Here is a 23285-nt window from a genome sequence, read left to right as displayed (position 1 = left end):
TAACCCCCAGATGTTGCGCCCGGTGCGGCCGGCCCCCCCTGCACCCCCCACGCTACGCCACTGCCACCAGAGATTCTGTAGGCAGAGCTGGAATTATCTTCTGCTTGCAGCCTAGTAGTGCTTATAGGCAGCTAGCAGAAGTGTACTTTAGAGCTCCTCATGATTTTAAAAGTTATGCAGTTTGCTAATAGAGGATACCTCAGTTTTGAGGAACAAGCCACATTTTGGATATGCATTAAAAGGAAGAGGAGGAGGAAAACGTATAGATTTGCATTTCATATAACAACTCTATTGCTGATTTCTTTTTCAACTGCACAACAAAACAGCAAACTTTAAAAAAAAATCAAAAAACTAATTCTCCTGACTTAGAAGCATGCTTGATCATTGATGGAAACAAAATTACATTTATCATAATTTAAATATTCTCGATTCCCAGAAATTCAGTGCTTGAAATAGTATAATCATTGGAAAGGTACAAGAGACAAAATGTGGTGTGGGTTAGCCCAGTTTAAAACACCAGTATTATAACCAACTTACAGAATTATAACCAGCTTCCATTGTTAATCAAATATTCCTCAATATTATAAAGATTTACATGAGAAACATGTTTCATAATATAGCTAGTACAAGAATTTTAGCCATCTTAATTAGGTCTCTCCCCCCATACATGGATCAAAATAGACTTACTATGACTAAAAATATAGATTTTCTTTTTAAGCTACAGAACCCCAGCAGCCATTTTCTGCTTCTTTCCCCTTCCCCCACAAAAAAGTCAAGCAAAGTCTACAAAAATAGCAATTAGCTTTAAAAAATAGCGTCTCCCAGCAAATTTTAAGTTACATTCAGATGTTATATTAATTATTTATAAGAACGGAGGCTCTGGCAAGCTACCCAAGCGAGACTCCTATGCTTCAAGTCTCCATTTAGCAGTAGGCCTACCTATGCCATCCGGCAAGTTTCAACATCAGTACCTAGTTTGGTATTCATGATGCCACCTGTTGAAATCGTTGTAGAAAAGCACTATGCTGCCAGAAGCCATGCCTGTCATTATACACCTATGAAGAAAAGACAGAAGAAAATTGAGGGTGGGGGGGAAGCCACATTTAGCCACATGCCTGCTTAGCTGAATGATGGCAAAGAATGCTTAGAACTTATGCAGATTGCCACTGGGTGTACACAGCTGGGATGAGTGGGAGAAAAGGCTTCAGACAAAGAAGCACACTCTACCTTGGCACTGGTTTAAGTTGGGTTGGGAAACCTGTGCAACTCCCATCATCCCTCACCATTGGCCATCCTGCCTGGGCTGATGGGGATTGGAGTTGAACATCTGGAGGGCACCATCTTGGCCACCCCAGCTGTAATGGAACTAAACCTCTTATCTGTACAACATTAGCCAACAGAATGGCATGGATCACTCATTTCTTCTAATGGGGATAGTTCCAGCAGTGGGAGAGCTAGGAAGCAGAGCTCATTCCAGCTGTGAAAAGGCTAGCTCCGTGAGGCCTGCTGTCATCTGGAGGAAGGCATTCCATTGGACTGCCCCGGTGGAACATGTCAAATCTGAACTAGAAGATCTACAAAGCAAATTTATGAGGCAGATACTGGAGCTTTCACCTGGGACTCTGTCAGCTCATCTTAGAGGTGAGTTCGGTCTCTTGATAGCAACCAGAATTGATCTAAACTATGCTAGATACTTTCATAGACCAAATGCTTTTGAGGACCATATTCTCACAAAGCTCTGCTGGTTGGAACAACTAAGAACAGGAGGTTGGGCACAAAAGTGTCAAGATTACGGCTTACAATCTTTGAATGGAGAAATATCTATTCTTTAGTTCATGATCTTAGAAACTGAATCTTTAACCATGATGCCAACCAAGACAGAGCATCCATTATCGCTGCCCGTTACTCTATTTGGTACCCTCAAATTAAGTACAACCACTCAAGACCTCACTATTTTGAGAACTTTTCCAGAGTTACGCAGGGCCTTTGCTGAACTTAAGCTTCAATAGATGACCTCAGAATACTTAGAGAGGAGATACTTTGGAATAGCACAAATGGAACAGAAAATCATTTATGGATGCAGTCAGGTTGGATAGCATGCCCTATTTGTTGATTTGCCCTTTACATACAGTGCCCAGAGAATTATTATTATTTTTATATTGTAATTGTAATTTATTATTTGTACCCTGCCCATCTGCCCGGGTTTCCCCAGCCACTCTGGGCGGCTTCCAACAAAGATTAAAAATACATTAAAATGTCATACATTAAAAACTTCCCTTTTTATATATCCTATTCTCTATTGGTTCTCAGATTGATCCTCCTAGTTGAACTCTTAGCTGAAAACACCTACAAATCTGGTAGCCAAATTTTCTCTGGCAGCTATGAAGCTTTATTCCAGTTATGTTAATGCACTGTAATTTTTTTAAAAATGTTGTAAATGATAGACTTATGTTGTGTGATTTTAGCGGAATGTCTTGTTTTTTGCCCTTTGTAAGGCCTCTGGCTATATACAATAAATTGAAGTGAATGGGCTGCCTCAGTGAGAGAGAGATGGGAAGAAGGGCTCATTTCATCAGCTTTCCATCAAGTACCAGCATTCCCTGAACTGTGTCACATGGTCATTATAGGAACAACTCTTTAGAAATTGGTTCCTGGGTTTTTATTTCTATTTTCCTCTTCCCTCCCTGTCCCTTTTCCCCAATTTGTTGTGCTGTTCTGGGGTTTTCTTTTCTTTTCTTCCTAAGACTCTTTTGTTTGTATGTAAGCTGCTCTGGGAGCCTTTTCAGCTGAAAAATAGGGTACAAATGCACTAAATAAATTAGTAAGTCTTTTTGCTTTCTCGGTGTTTCTTTTTATTATTATGGATCCTTTTCTGCTATATAAGATCTGTGCTGAATGAAGCCACAACAAAGTGGTATCAATAGCAAATAACTCAAAACGAACTGACTCACCTTTGGTCATAGGAAAGAGCCATGGATCGGATTCCAGCATCACAACCGGGATAGGCAAAAAGTTGCTTGAGGTCACACACTTGCCACACCATAACAACCCCATTGTCACCTCCTGTAAGGAGGTACTGTCCATCCCGGCTCAGTTGAATTGCCTAGAAAAAGAAAAGGCAAGACTTCTGTTAAAAGAACAACTTTAGTCATTCAGTTCTTTCTTCCATGTGTTAATTATCATCCAACAAGGCTGAATGCTTTCATTACAAATGCAGGATTTGCAAATGCATATACAGGCGGAGAGTAGATGAAACACATAAATACCATGATCACAACCTTTCCATTAATTGTTCCAAAATATACAAGTCAATATTTTTGTAATTATTGCTTATTTGGACAGTGAGGACTTAACTCAAACTTGCAGACAATGGCGGCATTTATTTAAATTCACAGTAACTTTTACTGTCCCCTCGTTATAGTTGGGAGTGCTGAATGGAAAACCTTCAACTTGTTAACTGGAGGCTGAAAGTTGCTATTGATAATTTTTTAACATATTTGCTTGTTAAATTATGGGTGCATTATCTGGGCACAATGTCAACACATAGGCTCAAGGCCGAACTGGAAAGGTTATTGCATGGGAAACTGCTGCACTCTTTCAGAGGACTCCGTCTCCTCAAGTTACACAGCATAGTCATTCCAGCCAGCAACATAACCTTGGCCAGTCTCATATCTCTCGGCAAGCAGATGGGAATAATCAGAGAGCTAAAAGAAGCAGCGTTATCTGCACCATTTCAGGAGCTACGCTGGCATAGGTTTCTCCTTCATCATGCCATTCTCTTTTGGTAGATGTCATCCCTGCCAGTCAAGTACTAATGCCTCACACTCATACACGGGAGCACCTCATGCTCTGTTAAGAATCTATTTCCTTGGGATATGAGTTGAAAATTACAGTCGGAAGGAACCATGAGGGTCATCTAGTCCAACCACCTGCGATGCAGGAATCTTCTGTTCAACGTGGGGCTCAAACCCACAACTCTGAGTCTCATGCTCTACCGACTGAGCTATACATCATGCATCATCTTATTTTGTATGTCGCCTTCCCATAGTTCAAGCCATGTTCAAGGTGGATTCCAACATGAAAATCACATAAGTACAAAACAAATAGTTTGTATTGGGTAGTAAAATTACTACCCAAAGTAGTTATAAACAATACATAAAATATCAAAAAGAACACAACCAAATTGACCAATTTCCACATAAATCATAAGAAAAACTAAAAGTTACAAAAGATAAATATAAATAATACCAAAAGCAGCAACAAAAACAATACCCCAGCCCAATAGTTTGTTCAGCAGCCTCAGCTTTTGTAGCTGGAGTTAGTCAGGGCCCCATCCTCCCAGACTCGGTGTGAAGAACCTTCTTCAGCTCAACTTAGCTTTTAACCATTAACTCTTTTTCACTTACGTTTTAAATAGTTGAAAGTGAAAATGTTTAACTTTTAAGTTAACGCTAATTAATTTTAGAAGTTGTTAACTTCTAAATTTAGCTTCTAATATTTTTTCATTAGCTTTTCCTAAATAAAACCTTTTCCCACAATTGCTATACACATTAAAAATAGAATAATAAAAACCGTTCAACTCAGTATAAACTGCAGTGTGGCTAAATTACCTATCATGGTAGTTGTTATTTCTTATGACAAGTCCCAAATACGTGCTACACATTTTTCACCTAAGAAAGAAACTGTACTTGCCCTTAGAATCTAAGCACATCAGGTACATTATACATTAACAAATGACAATGAAGACAGCAGGAAGGATGATGAAGCTGAGGCAGTAAATTGTTTAAAAGAAAATGCTGCACTCACGTTATCTAATAAACCAAATACAATTACTAAAAAGATTATTCATTATAAGCAAAATCAATATCCATTTTTTGCTCATTTCACAAATGGCAATCTCCTAAGGGTATTTTTGAAATTGCAGTGAAGACCATGACAAATAATTATTTGCTACAGTTATAAAATTCATCTGATGAAAATCCATTAACCTTATGGTTATGGTTCACTTGAATGTTATACTGGAGGCTTTTTATCAGAGAAATGCTATATTAAAAGGCAAATTAAAGCCATTAATCTTGAACTCTTCTACAACCAATGAATCTAGCAAATTTCTGTGCTCTTGATTAAATAAAATATGGGATTTATAGTTTTACTAATAGATGTGGCATTTTACTGAGTCACCTAGATGGGAATGGGGAAAAACATTGATAGACTGATATATAGGTTGGTTTGGGAGTGGGGGAAAGTCTGTCAATGTTTCAGTTTCACAATATTGCCCTCAGGATTTGGAATATAAAAGATGTTCTTTATCTCAAGAAGCGGTTTAAAGTTCTGATGTTGCCTCACTATGAAAATACCTTTGGTTTCTACTAAATGGTAACCTAATGACAACTCAACTTTTTTCCAATACAGTGGTACCTCGGGTTACATACGCTTCAGGTTACAGATGCTTCAGGTTACAGACTCTGCTAACCCAGAAATATTACCTCGGGTTAAGAACTTTGCTTCAGGATGAGAACAGAAATCGTGCTCCGGCTTGGCGGCAGCAGGAGATCCCATTAGCTAAAGTGGTGCTTCAGGTTAAGAACAGTTTCAGGTTAAGAACAGACCTCCGGAACGAATTAAGTATGTAACCAGAGGTACCACTATATATAGTTCAGATGTGCAAATAATCTTCCAAAGCATACATTTTAAGGAATCTTCCATATTCATTTGTTTCTGACTTGCACTCCCCTCAGTCTCAAAACTCAGATTTGTGAGAGACCACTATTCTGAAAAAGCAGACCTGTCAGCATGACAACATTGGTATAAAGCAGCAAGAGCCAGTTAGATACTTCACTTTTCAAAACAGACTCAGGAAAGAAAAATAAATTGGTTCCTTTGGGCAGAATAGCATACTGGCCTTGTTTAGGATAGAATAACTTTAGTTCTCTGGACGGCCTGCCGACTTAGATTTAAGTTACTCATTAAGATATCTAAACATTGCAAGGCAGATCTGCTGTGATATGCTGTTAGCCTAAGTTCCACTGAGCAATACAATATTTAAAGCAAAAACAGGTGGAATGTGTTGATTAGGCCCTGAGTATATCCAGACTGCCTAAAAGTTCTCTTGGTAGCATTTTTTTTTTGTACTTGTATACAAGACAGTAAATCAGAAGATTATACTGTCTGAATAGAACAACTGAAAGCTTCAACTTTGTTGGCTGTGCAAACTGAGCCCACAGATACAATATATATATATCAGAACAATTTGAACACACTCAATTTTTCTACTACCATCAGAATGTGAAACTGTTGGACTCCAGTGCCTGTGGGCAGAGACATTTTGAACACTCTCGTTTTAATCATCCTGTTGCCGCGTTCCTTGCAGCATGATAAAGTACAGAAGCTCTGGGGGAAAGACTGTGGATTGTTTAAGACTAAATCCAAGTGGGACTGCTGCGGGAAAATAATGGCTTGGTTTGTGTGTAATGCTGGTCTACAGAGAGTAGAATTTCCATTGCATAAAGCGACACTCCTGAAACCTTGGGAATGACAAACACTACAGAAATTGTTTTAGCCAGCCAAGGGATTGTGAGATATTTTACAGATTTACTGGTCTAGCTGACAACATAATCACAAAGGAAAGCGACACGTTATCAGTACAGTTATTGTAGGAAAAGGAAGTTAAAAACACTAAGTACCAGGGGGCTATGGTAACACCACCACAAACACTTGGCTGTGAATTATGAATAGTATGGCAAGTATAATGTATGAATTGATAATACATTTAATGCAGGTGGACATGTGAAACAAGTTACAGGCACTTTGCCCATATAATTATATCTGTAAACAATTAGAGCGTGATTCTCCTCTACACAAAAATCAGCTTGTTATGTTGCTGGCCCCACGCACCAGCTGATCCAAAGGTTCAATCCTGCTTGGATTCTAGTGTGCCAGTGAGTTTTCTGCAGCAAACTTGCTGGCACACCTGAACCCTGTGGAAAGAAGGATTGAACTCCCTGCACTGAGTTTAATCCTGTTTTAAACAGATAAGTAGGGATAGGTACAACTAAGTTTTGTGTCTTCATTCTTTTTTTCTCACTTGCTGAGAAAACACTGAAGTATAAGACTTCAAATGTATGGAATTATAACGATGCTGCACACGGAATGAAGTTTAAAATGCTCACCCTTATATTATCATCAGTTTCCATAGTCGCTTGCAGTTTCCCATTCACACTGAATACGCAGAAGTGACCATTGTCATAGTATATGACGCAGTGACCCTCTCTTGATGCCTGGATAAGCTTTGCTTTCAGACAGTTTTCAGGTGCTTCTAACGCCCTCAGTAGATCTCCATTCATAGAATGTATGAGACATGGTCCTTCTGATGAAAGAGGAGGAAAAAGGCAAAAACGTTAACACTTTCTACAGATGCTAGCAAAGTAGATCTGGCTTTCTCTGATTAATTGTGATCATAACAGGAAAATAAGCTGGTTCGCTTAGACAATGCGACAGTGTCATTAAAACTCTATTTAAGACACGTATATCTTGCCATTCCTTCAAGTCAGAGCAATGTGCATATTTTATACCCAATTTTATCCTCACAGCCACCCAGTGTGTGTGACTGGCTATGTTCATTTATTTATTCTTATTTATTTATTACATTTATTTCCCGCCTTGCCTCCAAGGAGTTCAAGGTTCTCCTCCTCCTCCCCATTCTATCCCCACAATTTACCCAGTAAGGTGAGTGAATATTTGAACCTAGGCAGTGAGGAATCCTACCACATGCCCCCTTCCCTAAAACTCACTGCTCCACACCCTAGTACAGTGGTGCCTCGCAAGACGAAAAGAATCCGTTCTGCGAGTCTCTTCGTCTAGCGGTTTTTTCGTCTTGCGAAGCAAGCCCATTGACGAATTAGCGGATTAGCGCTATTAGCGGCTTTTAGCGGCTTATCGGCTTAGTGGATAAGCGGATAAGCGGCTTAGAAAAAGGGGGGGAAGGGAAAAAAACCCGCAGGAACTCGCAAGACATTTTCGTCTTGCGAAGCAAGCCCATAGGAAATTCGTTTTGCGAAGCACCTCCAAAACGGAAAACTCTTTCATCTAGCGAGTTTTCCGTCTTGCGAGGCATTCGTCTTGCGGGGCACCACTGTAGTAAGAGAAGGAAAATGGTGCCTTGCTATGCATGTTTACTCAGAAGTAAGTATTAACAGAACCATGCTGCAGAAGACAGAATCAGAATTCAAAATGACCTTAACAAATTGGAGAACTGGGTGCAAGCTAACAAAATGATTTTCAATAGGGACAAATGTAAGGTTCTGCACTTTGACATGAAGAAGCAGATACACAAATATAGGATGGAGGGACACCTGGCTTACTAGCAGTACATGTGAAAAGGATCTAGGGGTCTTGGTGGACCACAAGCTTAACATGAGTCAACAGTGTGATGCAGCAGCAGCAAAAAAAGCTAATGCTATTCTAGGCTGCATCAACAGACATATAGTACCACTCTATTCTGCCTTTGTCAGACCACACTTGGAATACTGTGTCCAATTCTGGGTACCACAATTTAAAAATGATGTTGACAAGCTGGAACGTGTACAGAGGAGAGCAACCAAGATGATCAAGGGTCTGGAAACTAAGCCTTATGAGGAGTACTTGAAGGAGCTGGGTATATTTAGCCTGGAAAAGAGGAGACTGAGAGGAGATAGGATAGCCATCTTCAAAGATCTTAAGGGTTGTCACATGGAGGAGGGAGCTTGCTTGTTTTCAGTATATGTGCTGCCGAAGCGAGCACGGGAGCTTGCTTGTTTTCTCCTGCACTGGCGGGTAGGACTCGAACCAAAGACTTCAAGGTGCAGGAAAGGAGATCCCAACTAAACATTCAGAAAAACTTTCTGACAGTAAGAGCTGTTCAGCAGTGGGACAGGCTCCCACAAGAGGTGGTGGCCTCTCCTTCCTTGGAGGTTTTTAAACAGAGGTTGGATGGCCATCTGTCATGGATGCTTCAGCTGAGATTCCTGCATTGCAGAGGGTTGGACTAGATGACTCTCAGAGATCCCTTCCAAGTCTAAGATGCTATGCTTCTATGTGCATATAGGATTGGAGCCTGACGGTTTCTTTGGGAAAGGAATTTTGCATTTAGGGGTTGGGGAGGAGCTCCAAGCCGGCAGTCTGTTCCAAAAACAGAGTTACCTTCCCATATAACATACTGTATTTTTTGCTCTGTAAGGCGCACTTTTTCCCTCCTAAAAAGTAAGGGGAAATGTGTGTGCGTCTTATGGAGCGAGTGCAGACTGCGCAGCTATCCCAGAAGCCAGAACAGCAAGAGGGATCGCTGCTTTTGCTGCGCAGCGATCCCTCTTGCTGTTCTGGCTTCTGGGATTCAGAATATTTTGTTTTCTTGTTTTCCTCCTCCAAAAACTAGGTGCGTCTTATGGTCTGGTGCGTCTTATAGAGCGAAAAATACGGTACTTCTCCTTCTTCTTCCATTTCTAGTAAGAACCAGGAGAAAAGGCTGAAGGTCAGTATTTTCTCCACTGTTTCTCTTACTAATGCAAAATGGCAGCTACCTCCTCCTGATGGCCTGAGCGAACTGGTGAACTGGGCATGTTCAGAAAAGAAGTCCTGCTCCCAGCCAAGGAACTCATGTGCTACTGATGTGGGTGGATCTGACTTAAGGGAGGAAAGGCCCCCTGCCTGTGTTTTTGTAGAGAGAGGTTTGCTTGCTTGCCGCCATTGCTGCGAGTAAAACACAAAACAGACGGAGACTGACTGTAAACGCGGCAAGTAGGATTTGGTAAAAAAAAATAATAAATTGCGGGGGGGCCCTCCCACCTGGATCTTCCTGGTCTTGGTTGAACATTCTGAACACTAGAGGCCTGCATATCCAGAATAACTGTGTCTTTGGAACAAAGTTTCTGCTTTTGAGGACCAATGGATAAACTTGCAGATACAGTGGTACCTCTAGATATGAACGGGATGCATTTTGGAGCCCCGTTCACATCTAGAAGCAAACATAAATAGCGACGGCACGTCTGCGCACGCACGCGTCGCTTTTCATCGCTTCTGCGCATGCGCGTGACATCATTTTGAGCGTCTGCGCATGCGCAAGCGGCGAAACCTGAAAGTAACGTGCTCCGTTACTTCCGGGTTGCTGCGGAGCGCAACTCGAACGCGCTCGACCCGAAGCGCATTCAACCCGAGGTATGGAAAATATCTCTCCCCCTCACACACACATTGCAAACAAAATGGAAGGAAAAGGATTTTCCACAGGGATTTACACCTAGCATGGGAGGTGATTTGTGGACAAGCACAGGAACATATAACCGATACAAATATATTCTCAATACCAGTGAGAATATACATGAGGAAAACCCAGTGTCCATTTCTATTGGAACATAAAACATAAATGACATAATTTACGCTGCAGCACTGGTACACTCCAGGCAGAGGTCAGGGCACAACAGAAAGAGGAAAAAGCTGTCCCCTGACGATTAGACATGGTTAGTCTCTACAAAGCACTATGTGGGACTCATAATTAAATGGTGAAATGTAACATTTCGTCTGTCTTGCTAGTTGTTCATTTGCTTTGCTTAGCTTTTCAAAATTGCTGAAGATAAAAGATTAGTATAAGAAAAATGAATAAACTTAACTTTCATAGCCTAAAGAGTACTAATCTTCAGCTTTCAAGGGGGGGGGAAACATTTCCAAGTAGACTTTTAGAAAAGGATGCAACAAAATTTACCTTTAGAACCACTTATTACCAGGCCGAGTTCAGCACAAATTGAAGCGCAGGTAATCTCATAGTCATGACCTGTCAAGATTGCTCGAGGAGTGGCAAATTCACCTTCAATGGGAAGAAAGAAATTCCTTTGTCACACTTAATTATTTTATTTATTTCATAATATTTACACACTGCTTAATTGCAAAAAACAACAACTTCAAAGAGGTTTACAAAAGATAAAACAGTAAAATCAAGAAAAATTCACAGCCATACTTTAAAACATACAAAAGTCAGAATACTGAAACAAATCAAAATTACCTCAACTTTCTAAGCATCTGGGTAGGCTTGTCTAAATGAGAATATTTTTAGCATGCGCCGAAAACAGTACAGGGAAGGCACCTGCTTGATCTCAATAGGCAGCTAGTTCCAAAGTGTAGACGCTGCTGCATTAAATGATCACATTCTTACAAATGCGGAATGGGTATTATGTGGTACCCGCAGTAGTGCAAATTCCACTGATAGTGTTGTGATATTTATTTGCGTCATATGCTGTTGCCCACCAGTAAATGCACAACGCAGTTCTAGGCAGCCAAGATAAAACACATAATGGAACGTTTTTAATACACAATGCTCAATTCACAGAGACACTGGTAAAATAAGCCTTACCTATGAGGTGTTTGTATGTAGTCAATATGACTACATGGTCCAATAAAAGCAATTAAACTAGGTCAATGAGCCTATGGGGGCTTTTGTTTGTATACAGCAATGGTTCCTTCTCCTTAGAATCTGCAAATGGGCAAATTAATAAGGAACTCCTTTTGGGGTGTGTGGGGAGAGCAGGACAGGGAATTCCATGAACCGATCAAAGCTGGCATGCATACAAGGCTTGCTCAAGACATTATGTTCCCTGAAGCAAAGTATAAGATGCTCCATCGTTTTTGCTGTACCTAGGGTTGATGGTTGAATCCAACCCTGGCAACAGGGTAGCATCCTCCACTTCCTACCTTAGGGCAGCAAGACTCTGCTGGCCAACTAAGGTGAATGGCTAAAGTTCTCAGGAGGAATGGCTGGGAGACATGGCTGCCGCTGATTGGTATCTATCACCTGAGGCAACGGTCTCACTTTGCCGTTTGATAGGATCAGACCTGCATCGTACAAGGAACTATTGGATCAGGGAGGTACTACAACTCAGTGGTAGAATAGTTCCATGCTAGGATTCAACCCTCATATCTGCTGCTAAAAGGATAAAATAGCAGATGGTATGAAAGTCCCCAGCTTGACATGGTAAGAGGCAGCTTCCTACATGGGTACAATGCATATCCTATTGAAATACTGGGCAAAACTTCAATCGATTTCAACAAACCAGAACCCAAACTTGGAGTTCAAGCTATGTTTTTATTCTGCTGTATGCTGCACTAGACTTAATTTTATTTCCGAGAAAAGTGCTTTTTTAAAAAAACAAGGAAAAAACAATACTTTACTGCAACTCAACCCTGCTCCCTCTTTCAAACTACACAATTTTAAAATAGCCACCATAAATTTTTAAAAAGCTTTTATTTTATGGAAGATTTGGCAAAGCACACTCAAATCCAGGAAGTATGGCAGACAGTTCAGGAGGGGTGGTGGTGGAAATCATATTAAAAGCCTAAGAGCAGGAACCCTACTATATCTCCTTATGTTTATTAGGCAGTGCTTAGGTGACTGTGAACAGTCACTACGCTTTTATAAAAAAGAGGGGTTCTTTCCTGATCTAAGGCGCAGCTAAAGTAATTTTTTAAAAAGCAATACTTTTTTTTACTACTGAGATGAATGTGCATGGTTTAACCAAAAAAAGTCCTTCTTTTAACATACAATGGGTACAACTGCTGTATGAAAGGTTGAGACTGATATGTATCTGAGATCATTGAGTTGCCTTTCATTTTGTGCCCGTTTGCTTCCATGGCATGGCCAGCTGTGGCAGCACATGCTCTGTGTGTGATGAATATAGGACTATAAATAGTTCCAAGGAGCAGAGTTAGAGCTATTTGGAGAGCAATCTGTAGCTCATTCCTTAGGCGAGATGCTGCAAAAGGGGCATGGGATGACATAGCCACTCGCTATTATTCTCTTTCGCGTGAAGAATGACAGCGCACTCGTCTTTCATGCAAATGGCAACTTAAGGCTACTGCTCAAAGCTTCCATTTCTTAAAGTGGGTAAAGTAAACTCATTGAGGGTTGCATTCCCTTGCTAGCAACCTTCTGCGGGCCACAAGCCAATAGCAAACAGGACCAGAGGCAAAATAAGGAAGGAAGGGATGTTTCTTTGCATGTAGGCTACATTCCAGCCATGCAAAAATCAGAAGTTTATATAGAACCACAACCATACACATCTCTCCATCTTGGCAACCAGGACACATTCCAGCCAGGCAAAACTATTCAAGGAGGGAGGAGGGGGGCTTGCCTGGGGAAGTCCTGAGAGCCAGATAGAGAAGTCTGGAAGGTCATAGTTGGCCCCCAGACCTGAGGCTCTCCACCCTTGCCATACAGGATAAGAAGGATGCACTGTAGTAAGCCCAGTTCGAAATGGCAGTAAGATTAGTATGGACCTAAGACCAACAAAGGGTTTGGCATTCCAGCAGTGCTACCACTCTCATCTAGCATAGAGTACCCAAGCACATTTTGAGTCTGCATGCCCAGTCCTTTTCAGATTAAGGAGGGCCTGGAATGAGCTCTGACTGTAATTGCATTATTGGCACGAGTTACATTCAGGGTTTTCAAAGTCTGTTGCACTCTAAAAGTATTAACAGCTCACATTACCTAGGAATGACCAACAGCACAAAAGTTTTTAAAGGAAGAGGCAAGAATAGATCCATCCAGACAAATATACACCCTCTCCCGTTCTGAGCTTAGAGTATATGAAAAGAGTGGCAGTTGGATGGACTTAAAGAGTTTGGATGTTAAATGATGTCGCAATGCCAAGGATTGAAATGTAAAATCTTCAGAAGAAATAAATTAAACATAGGTTGAAAAATACAACATCAGACACAATCCCGAAGGTCGTATACGTTACTAAGTGTCTGGACTCCAGCCAATTTCCACATGTATTTCCCTTGTGACTGCATAATTCATTTTTGCACATCAAATGTTATTTGAGTTGTTACTAGTTTAGTAATTTCATGTTTCAAATATATATATAATTAATTCAGATGCACAAGAAATTAACTAAATATTTTTAAATAAGATGAACTGTATTTACAATTTTAACACAGGCTGCCTACATTGATGTAGCAATGGTATGTTTAAAAGGCTATTGAAAGTTTGTCTAACCTTCGTTCTCAGCACCAATGTAGCCTTATGGAACAGGAGTCCTTTGAAAAGTCAGACTGATTCCTTTGATAAAAATGTTAAGCATTTAGGGTTCTTCATGCTTCTGGTTTTCCAAATAATGGTGTCAACTCAGAAGCTGATTGTAGAGCAGAAGAGATTTCTTTAAAAAGCTTTTAAATTCTTAGTACCTCAGAAGATTGTCATGGTTTTCAGCAAAGAAAAGGGGGGGGGGAATAACTTTGCTTCTGGTTTAAGGGGCACCACTTCAAACTTTTCAGAACTGCATTTGGGGGAACTGGCTTCTATGTCTTCTTTGAAATCCCAGGGAAGTGACTTCAAAGAAGGGCAAGGCTTTGTCCCTTAAGCAGGTTTACGACCACTGATCCAAGCTTTAATGAAGGCCTGAAAAGAATGTTGAGTACATCTTTATGGAGATCCTTAAAGCAAGATGAACAAGTCAAATGAAATTAAAGAAAGTCCAAATCCTGTTCTAATATCCAAAACTGTTTTGCAGATTTATTTCGGGCAAGACTATATTTAACACGGCCTCAAGCTCATTGTTAAAGCTTTACCTAAAACTTGAACTTGGTATTTAACACAACATTCACAAAACAAAGAGAGTACCTTCTAAATCATATACAACAGAGAAATCACGCTACTTCAAGAGCTACAAAACACACACAAAAACCAAATCCGTTCTGTAGAAGCCTTTTCCTTCCTACTAACTGTTTGCATAAGCTATAACTCTTACAGAATTAAAACAAAGAATTCATAACCTCAGAGAGTAAAAGGAGATTAGTTCTGTACGGCAAGTAATATTGTACTAGAAAAAAAATGGAAATTACTTAAATTTTCTTGAGAGTTTGTTCCTTGCTTGATTATGAAGTGTATCTGCTGTTTCATTCTGTTAGGCTTAAATTTCATACAGAAAAAGTGAAAGAGAATCTGGAGAGGCAACCGAATGTGAATAGTGGTCCATGCATCTTAAATCAATCCAGCAGACTCTTTATGAATGTTGACTTCCAACCTACATTTAATCTACAAATCACTACTAATACTACTTTTTTTTTTACTTTAAAAGGTAGCTTTTGCTAAACCAAGCATAACTAGACTCTGTTTATTATTCAAAGCTAATTCATGTAAATAACTGATTTTTCTACAACTGTAGCACTTCAATATTACAAAAGCAATTATTATTTTTTTATGTCTCAACATAAAAATTTAATTAAATAAAACAACCCTTCTCTATTTTTATTGACTCCTGCTATAAACGTATCTTAAAAGGTTAGGTTAAATAAACGAAATCTGCTGTTCAGTTTAACTCCCTTGAAAGTATTTTAAAGCGAAACCGTGAATGTCTAATCAGATTTGAGTTTTGTTTTTGTTTTTTTACAATCAAGAGGTGTACAAATTTCATAAATAAATAGTTGAATGTTTAAATATGAGCTAAAACCTTCCTGATGCTGGCACGTGTAGAAGAACCCCCACCAGAGACCAAGTGGGGCATAACAAGCACACATGCAGAAAGCATGTCAGGTTCATACAGGGAATGTGTGGTCTGTACACACTTCTTACACCCCTGTCCAATCCTTCCCTTCAGGCTGTGTATATCCCAGAGTGTCAATGTGCACATGGGAATGCAAAGCCATTTCCCCACCCACCCCTGTGTGTGTTTTTGTGCATACTGATCCACATGTGAGCACTCTCAATGCTTCCCATTCACATTAGTGGACTAGTGGGCTGTATTTGCACTGTGTGGTCTTGCTCCCTCCCCATGATTAGTACTTCTCCACCCACCCTGAATTCCAAAAACCTTAAGCCCATTGTGGGCATGAATTGGTTCACCTGGGCGCACGACTCTTGTTTATTTTTTAGATACAAGTTTTCCAATGTACCAGACTTGCACAAAATTGCAGTTTAAGCAGAAGGAGAGTGCATTGTGCTCGGCCCCACCAGCAGCCCACCCAGGTATCCCTCAACAACAGAAATAGGGTATGCGGTGAGAGATGGCACCTAGGAAAATATCACAACAATACACTTTTTTTTAAAGCACCACACCCACACAATGTGCTTCCGTCGACAACTGGGTAATATGCAATTTTATGCTGGACACCCCTTCCCCCAAAAAACCCCCCACATTATATGTAGGAAATTCTAATTAAATGGAAGGAAAGTGGAGGCTGTCATTTGGATGAGGACAACATTGTGCATATGATATGACATGAAAAACATGCACATGTAAGATGCAATAAATCCAGTTTAAATGGCCCTGTGTACACATCCTCTGCCAAAGAACACGCAACATAAGCAGAGAGAAAACAGGGCCCTATTATATTCTATGGGGGTCCCCACCCTCTTCATATTGGGTCCTAAATGTTCAAAAAGAGTTGACTTTTAAAAATTTGATCTAGGAACTGAAAACGTGTGTACTAAGAACTTCTAAACATAGAAATATGAAATATGATCATATATAGCTGGTTCAGGAACACTGAGATTGGTAACAGACTGCTATTATAACTCATAAATAAAATTATAAATAATTCCAGATACACTTATTAGCCAGGTTTTTTTTCTTTTTAAAGAAAGCTGGTTCAAAGTTATTTTTTTTTAAAGGAAAGGAAACGGGAATGAATAAATTCAAAGGGGAAAAAATACAGTATAATACCACAAATGGTGCATCAGTATTTTAAAACATACAGATATTAAAGTATTGATGCAATCTTTATGAGGCAGGAGCTCTTCCTTTCAAACAGGTGGTTTTAACATTCGAAATCAGAAATAAAAATCTGTGAAAACAAACGAGGAATAGGTACTAGCTAATACAAAGCTAATACAAAGCTAAAGCAAACTTGATTTTTTTCTGAGGACTTGTATAGTTCTGTGGCTGAATAAGAAGTTCTCAAACCTGCGTACTTTATAGACTCACAATACGATTTAAAATTAGTCAAATCAGCATGGCCAATATTAGCATTTACATTAAGTGAAACACACAGAATGTCCCATTTTGGATTTATACAGAGCAACTTCTTAAGTTAAGAAATTAATTGAGGAAATTATTCTGAGGTTTCACTCTTTGGCCCACTGGAAGAACAGCACTGACAAAAGAAAATTAGACAATCGAAATGGATCTATGGAGAGCACATATTTGTTGATTAGGAGAGGGAAACTAGCTTGAATAGAACACCTAATAAGGTAAATAAATGTTATATGTTAAGCGTATTACTCCAGTGCTACACATATGGAACACATTATATTTTTTATTCATTTACCATATGAATATTATTCCTTTTACAACATCCAACATCAAGCCTATAAGCAGTAAACAGAGCCTTGTTTTGCCTGAAATATGAAGGCCTGCATACCATCATGGAGCACTAAACCATCCTGGTCCTTCTGGATAATTTCATGCGTATCATTTTAGTGACACCTGAGCTTGAACACAGCAACACTGAAAAGCTGCTCTCCATCTAATTTAAAACACAGCTAGCGTTCTGGCAATCTACTAAGGAAACCACCATTATAAGTATTTGTGACGGAGGTGGAAGAGGGTGTGTGATAAAGGTCAACGCACACTTCCCCACCCACTTCACATTCCAGGCAAACACTTTTAGCATATACTTGTACACAGTTCTGAAACATGAATACAAATGGGAAAATAGACTAGAAACAACCTAAACTTTTTTTGGGGGGGGGATAGGAGGAGCTTTCCACTGTGAACAAGCAAGTGATTGGGACATGACATGATTCCTATACACAAAGGTGGGAACAACTCTTCCCATGAAGGCCATAGGGGGATGCATCCAACGTGGTCCTTAGTCAAGGTCCACGGGCCACATCTAGATTTCTTCAAGGAGAGCCCCCCCCCACTCTCTAGTGTGGGGTGTGCAAAGGTGGGGGGATAAAGTCCCATTGCATAAATAGAAATCCTTGTGTTCATTGGCTACTGCCCATATTAACTATCTAATAGAGAAATACTATATGTCACTGTGAGGCAACAATGGTCACTTCTAATCACATTTCTGATATGAAATACGAACCAGAAAAGCCAGTAAACTAAATAAACTCATAAACAAGGAGCCCTTCTACTTCCTCGAACGGTTCTGCAGTACACATTATACGATTCAGAACTTCTGCCTCCATTCTTCCCCACCTTCTCCATTCACTTATTTTTCAAACTATAAGTAGTTATAATCCCTGCTTGGACAAGAGAACAATTCTCTATTAGAACACATCCTCAATTTGAAGGACTATCTGGTGCAAATGTAGCAGCTAATGAAGAGTGAGGATGGGGAAATACTCTATGTTCCTTTTACAAGAATTTACTTGGAGAACATCTGAGAGGAGATGGGATTAGTGGCACTACATTCCTTGCAATGTCCCGTTGGCCCTCACTGCTGTAAAACTTGGAAAGAGATGCTTAGTGAACCATATGCATTGATGATTCAAAGGTGTAGACGGGACACAGTAAATGTGTGAAAAAGTAGGAAAATGTAACACAATCTCAGAAGACGTTCAGGTATGGAAAGTGTACTATGGCTGAAAAGTACATATATGCATCTCAGTATTGTGGTCGGAAATTTAAACAAAAAAGAAAATGGAAGCCACACACCTAAGTGCCTGCTACATGACTATTTGTCAGAATAACTACAAATAAATCTTGTAGCATTCGGTCATCACTGTTGCGTGATCTCTATTTCATAAAAATTATATACTGCTTGATTGTAAAAGAAAACCTTCAAAGCAATTTGAAAAAAGATAGCAACATGAAGAAAAATTCACAACCGTACATGTTAACTGAATACAGACGTACTTCAGAAGTCAAAGAGAATCCGTTCCAGAAGTCCGTTCGACTTCTGAACAGTTCGGAAACCAAGGCACAGCTTCTGATTGGTTCCCAATTGTGCAGGCGCGCCGGAAACAATAGCGGAAGCTGTGCTGGATGTTTAGCTTCCAAAAAAAGTTCAAAAACCGGAAAACTCACTTCCAGTTTTTGGTCATTCGGGAGCCAGAACGTTCGACTCCTAAGGTGTTCAGGAGCCGAGGTACGACTGTATTGACTTTTCAACAGTCACTTGTTGACGGCAAGTGACTAATCAGCATGGCTCTGCTGACTGACAATGCTTTGACAAAATATTATAAACAACCATGAAGCATGATTGAGATATGTGATTGTTCTGGAGTACAAGACCTTGATTTCTCAACACTGAAAGTAACATTTCTACCACTGACTTTGCTACGACATGGATTGTTTTATGGAATTTCACATCACTACCAGTAGATGTCACTCTAGGATGCTTGATTATAGAGAGCAAAAACTTTTTAAAAGACAGAAATGGAAGCTTTAAACAAAGGATACTTCCTAAAGGCTGCAACAGTGCTAAAGTTTGACACAGCTTTCATGTACGGTAATTTATTTTAAAGGAACCCTTTGTTGTCCAGAATACCATTATGTGTTGAAGCTGCTCATACTGAAGAAATATAAATGGCTACCACATATGTAAGCTGGTATCATACTGAATGTTCAAAATTTAAGACAAACCATTATATGCAACAGAATAATTTAGCAACCCCAGGAAACCTTCCTCTACAAATATTATCTATTCCGCTTTTAGATATCTTGCTAATCCTTTTAATTTATTTTAATCTAAATGCCATTAAATCTTGATTTATTGACATCTATGTAACTTAGTTCCCACCAGTGATCACTTGTAATAAAGGATGGCGTATGAGAGAGAGCGGGGGGGGGGGAAATAAATTTAATTTTTATTGATCCATCAGACCTCAAAACCTTTTCTAAAAGAGGTTCTGATCAATGCATCCTTATGGGAGGGAGTGTTCCTGGTTATCTTGGAAGAAACAGTGTATTGTGTGGGTCTGCCCTTGAGGGTGACTAAGAAACAGAAAATGTGGCATCTCAAGTGCTCAGCGGACAGAATATTCCCATCATATTAAATAACTTAACTGGCTGTCAATTAACTACCAGGCTAAGTTCAAGGAGCTGGTATTACGCCTTATTTGAGCAACCAGTCACTGTGCTTTGCAAAACATCACAACAAGAAGTTCATTCCACACGACGTCGGAATTGGGCCTAGTGTAGCAGCACCCTATCCTTCGGAACTCCCTCCTGTTACATATCAGATGGGCACCATTTTGTCTTTTTGGTGACTGCTAAATACTTCCCCTTTGCAAAAAACATTCTAACCAAAGATTTTTGTCCCAGTCAGCAACCGTATTGGATTTGAAATTGTAGAGAGATAGTAATAATAATAGTTATCTTGCATACCCCCCATCTCTCTCTCTCTCTCTCTCTCTCTCTCTCTCTCTCTCTCTCTCACACACACACACACACACACACAAATGGCAAACATATTTTCTTATCTTCCTTCCTTTGCCCATACCTTTGGAGGTAATGGTCTAGGTTACAGATAAAATATGAAATGTATATACATTTAGATTATTTTACCTTCCCAAAAGACTGTTCAGTTAAAATTTCTTTGGTCTAAGAGATTTGAATCAATTTACCGTATTTTTCCGTGTATAAGACTAGGATTTTCCCATTAAAATAATGTCAAAAATTAGGGGGCGTCTTATACACGGATACATCTCCCCCCTCCCATTTTCTTAAATGTGAGTCCCCCAAAATAGGGGGCGTCTTATACATGGGGGTGTCTTATAGACGGAGAAATATGGTATTTCTTTTGCCTGTATGGCTGGCTAGTATGACAGCTCTTCATAGATGTGAAGGATATTGTTCATTTCATTCATTCATTCATTCATTCATTTACTATTTGCATTTGTTTCTCACAAAAAAGTCTCAGAGTGACTTAACCTACAGGGCTGCACAGAAGCAGAATTATTTGCTGGGATAAACAGTATGCTCTGCAGTAACCGCACTCAAGAATATGGAAAACAGTATATTACCTGTGATCTAGGGGGCTGCCCCAAACAAGAAATGTGCCCCAGTTCAGCAATTCAGGTATAACAGTACTGAAATATCATATGCAACAAGTCTGCCACTTACAAAAAAACCCCAAAAACAGCAAGTAACAACAAAGGCCTTCCTTACCACTTGGGCTATCACCAATGCAATTGGTTTTGCCATTCCAGTACCACAGTAGCAACGTTGCATCACGAGACCCTGAGAGAATGTAACAGTTTCCTCCAATGTAGGATTCGGAGCGAGAAAGACAGGTGACAACATCCCAGTGTCCAAACACTACTTGCATCAGTTTCCCTGGAATATACAAAACACATTTTTTTCAACCATTAGCCAATATATAAATATAGACATATAACAGTGCACTTTGCATAAGGTATATAAAGATGTGAAGCTTCCTTATACTGAGTGTCTTATCTATCATCTATCTATCTATCTATCTATCTATCTATCTATCTATCTATTTATCTATCTCATAAATGTCCATTCAAAAAGACAGTGGCCCTCTAGCCCCAAGATCTACCAACTAGGGCCAGGTGAAAAAGACATCATTTTGGAATGAAAGAATTCTGAGGACACCCAGAATATGCAGACACAGGGCTATAAAACCACATTATAACTTCAATAACTTTTACCTGAGATTGTTTTTCATTTTCTTCTTTACCATGCCTTTTATTTCTTGTGGTATGACTTAGATTGTATCCCTAAGGGGCAGGGGCTATATTACTATGTTTTTTGTAAGCCACTGAGGGATCCTTTTTGGCTATAGTGTGAGGTATGAATGCCACTGCATTGGGACTCAGAAATAATTCCCAGTATCTGGGTAATTTGATGTAGATCTACAATTGGATCTGCAACCTGGCACCTTCGCATCCTGAAGTAAACGTAAGATGCGCCAGACTTCCATCTTCCGTAACCACTGGCCATGCTAGCTGGGGTTGAAAGATGTTGAGAGTCGAACAACATCTAGATGCAGGCATCCCCAACCTTCAGCCCTCCAGATGTTTTGGACTACAATTCCCATCATCCCTGACCACTGGTCCTGTTAGCTAGGGATCATGGGAGTTGTAGGCTAAAACATCTGGCGGGCCACAGGTTGGGGATGCCTGAATCTAGAGAGTCACACATTCCCAATCTCTGTTGTAGCCTCTTTTTACTCTACTCAGACATTTTAACTTTTAGTTTGTTTGTTTTAAGCGGTTAAAAGTCATTGAAATGCTAAAATTGTCCCCAGATTTCTTTTTATCATGCCAGCCAACAAAACAATAGCACTCAAATAGAGGTATTGTTTTAATTATCCTAGATTTTTTAAAAATCCATTTAGTACTTGCAGTTTATAAATAAATATGTTCCAGTTTGCATTGGTATGAATTTGATACAATGTATGTAAGCAGAAAGCATCTATGCATGTTATTATGAAGAACCAAACATATTCAAAGGGCTGTGGGTTAGGAGTAGAACTCTGTGCACACAGAAACACATTGAATCATCCTGCAAGTTCCTAGCCAGCATAGAGCAGACTAACTGCAAGATATAAAATCATAATAATTCTCCTTCCAAAAGGCTTTTTGAGGTGTTCACACATTTTATTAATTATTATTATTATTATTATTATTATTATTATTATTATTATTATTATTATTAAAGTCTCTTCAAGAATGCTTGCAATGTGAGAAAGTTGTAGCCAAAAGCTTTTCTTGCCTCCCTAGATCAGGACCATGAAACATATTGTTGATCCATCATTTATTTACCCTTTTCCAGTTCAAAATACCCATTCTATTTGTGAACTCTAGCCCATGAAAAAGCTTATGCTTCAAAAAAATCTGTATTTAAGGCACCACAAGACTCATTTGTTTTAATTTCTCAATTAACACGACCTAACAGCTGTTTCTTTGAAAAGGTATGACGTTTTCATCTCAGTTAGTTTTTGCTTTTACACTGGTACCTCTGGATACGAACGGGATCCGTTCCAGAGCCCTTTTCGCATCCTGAAGTAAACGTAAGATGCAACTGTGCGTCTGTGCGTGCGCGGGTCGCGTTTTGCCGCTTCCACACATGCGTGTCATTTTGAGCGTCTGCGCATGTGCAAGCAGCGAAACCCGGAATCTGTTACTTCTGGGTCGCCGTGGAGCTCTACCCGAAAATATTCATCCCGAAGCTACTTCAACCCAAGGTATGACTGTAGTTCCAATGCAATGTGTCAGTGCATCTGGCTATTAATCAGATGGTTAGTGGTTCGAGCCCACCCCAAGAATGGCTGTGGACACGGTTTCCTGCATGGCAGGGGGTTGGACTGGATGACCCCTGGGGTCCCTCCTGACTCTACAATTCTAT

General features: G+C 39.8%; 1 protein-coding gene and 1 long non-coding RNA gene across 5 annotated transcripts in view; one reads left to right on the top strand and one right to left on the bottom strand.

Moving 5' to 3' along the window:
- The window catches only part of LRBA (LPS responsive beige-like anchor protein), a 354335-nt gene that overhangs the window by 585 nt on the left and 330465 nt on the right, over positions 1-23285 (bottom strand). For all 4 annotated transcript variants that reach the window (XM_083630908.1, XM_083630910.1, XM_083630909.1 and 1 more), the window contains exons 53-57: positions 21081-21248; positions 10730-10831; positions 7170-7366; positions 2952-3103; positions 62-1055 (exon numbers count right to left, since the gene is read on the bottom strand). In XM_083630908.1, the coding sequence (XP_083487034.1) occupies positions 965-1055; positions 2952-3103; positions 7170-7366; positions 10730-10831; positions 21081-21248 (710 nt within the window). In that variant the 3' untranslated portion in view covers positions 62-964. The remainder of the gene's footprint in view (positions 1-61; positions 1056-2951; positions 3104-7169; positions 7367-10729; positions 10832-21080; positions 21249-23285) is intronic.
- Positions 1064-2830, top strand: LOC310770571. The gene is made up of 2 exons (XR_014552282.1): positions 1064-1641; positions 2496-2830. It is a non-coding gene; the product is annotated as an uncharacterized lncRNA (long non-coding RNA).

Source organism: Podarcis filfolensis (assembly GCF_964270895.1).
Source record: "Podarcis filfolensis genome assembly, chromosome: 9".
NCBI classification, from domain to species: domain Eukaryota; kingdom Metazoa; phylum Chordata; class Lepidosauria; order Squamata; family Lacertidae; genus Podarcis; species Podarcis filfolensis.
Note: the sequence above shows the minus strand (reverse complement) of the source record. Positions and strands in the feature narration are given on the sequence as shown.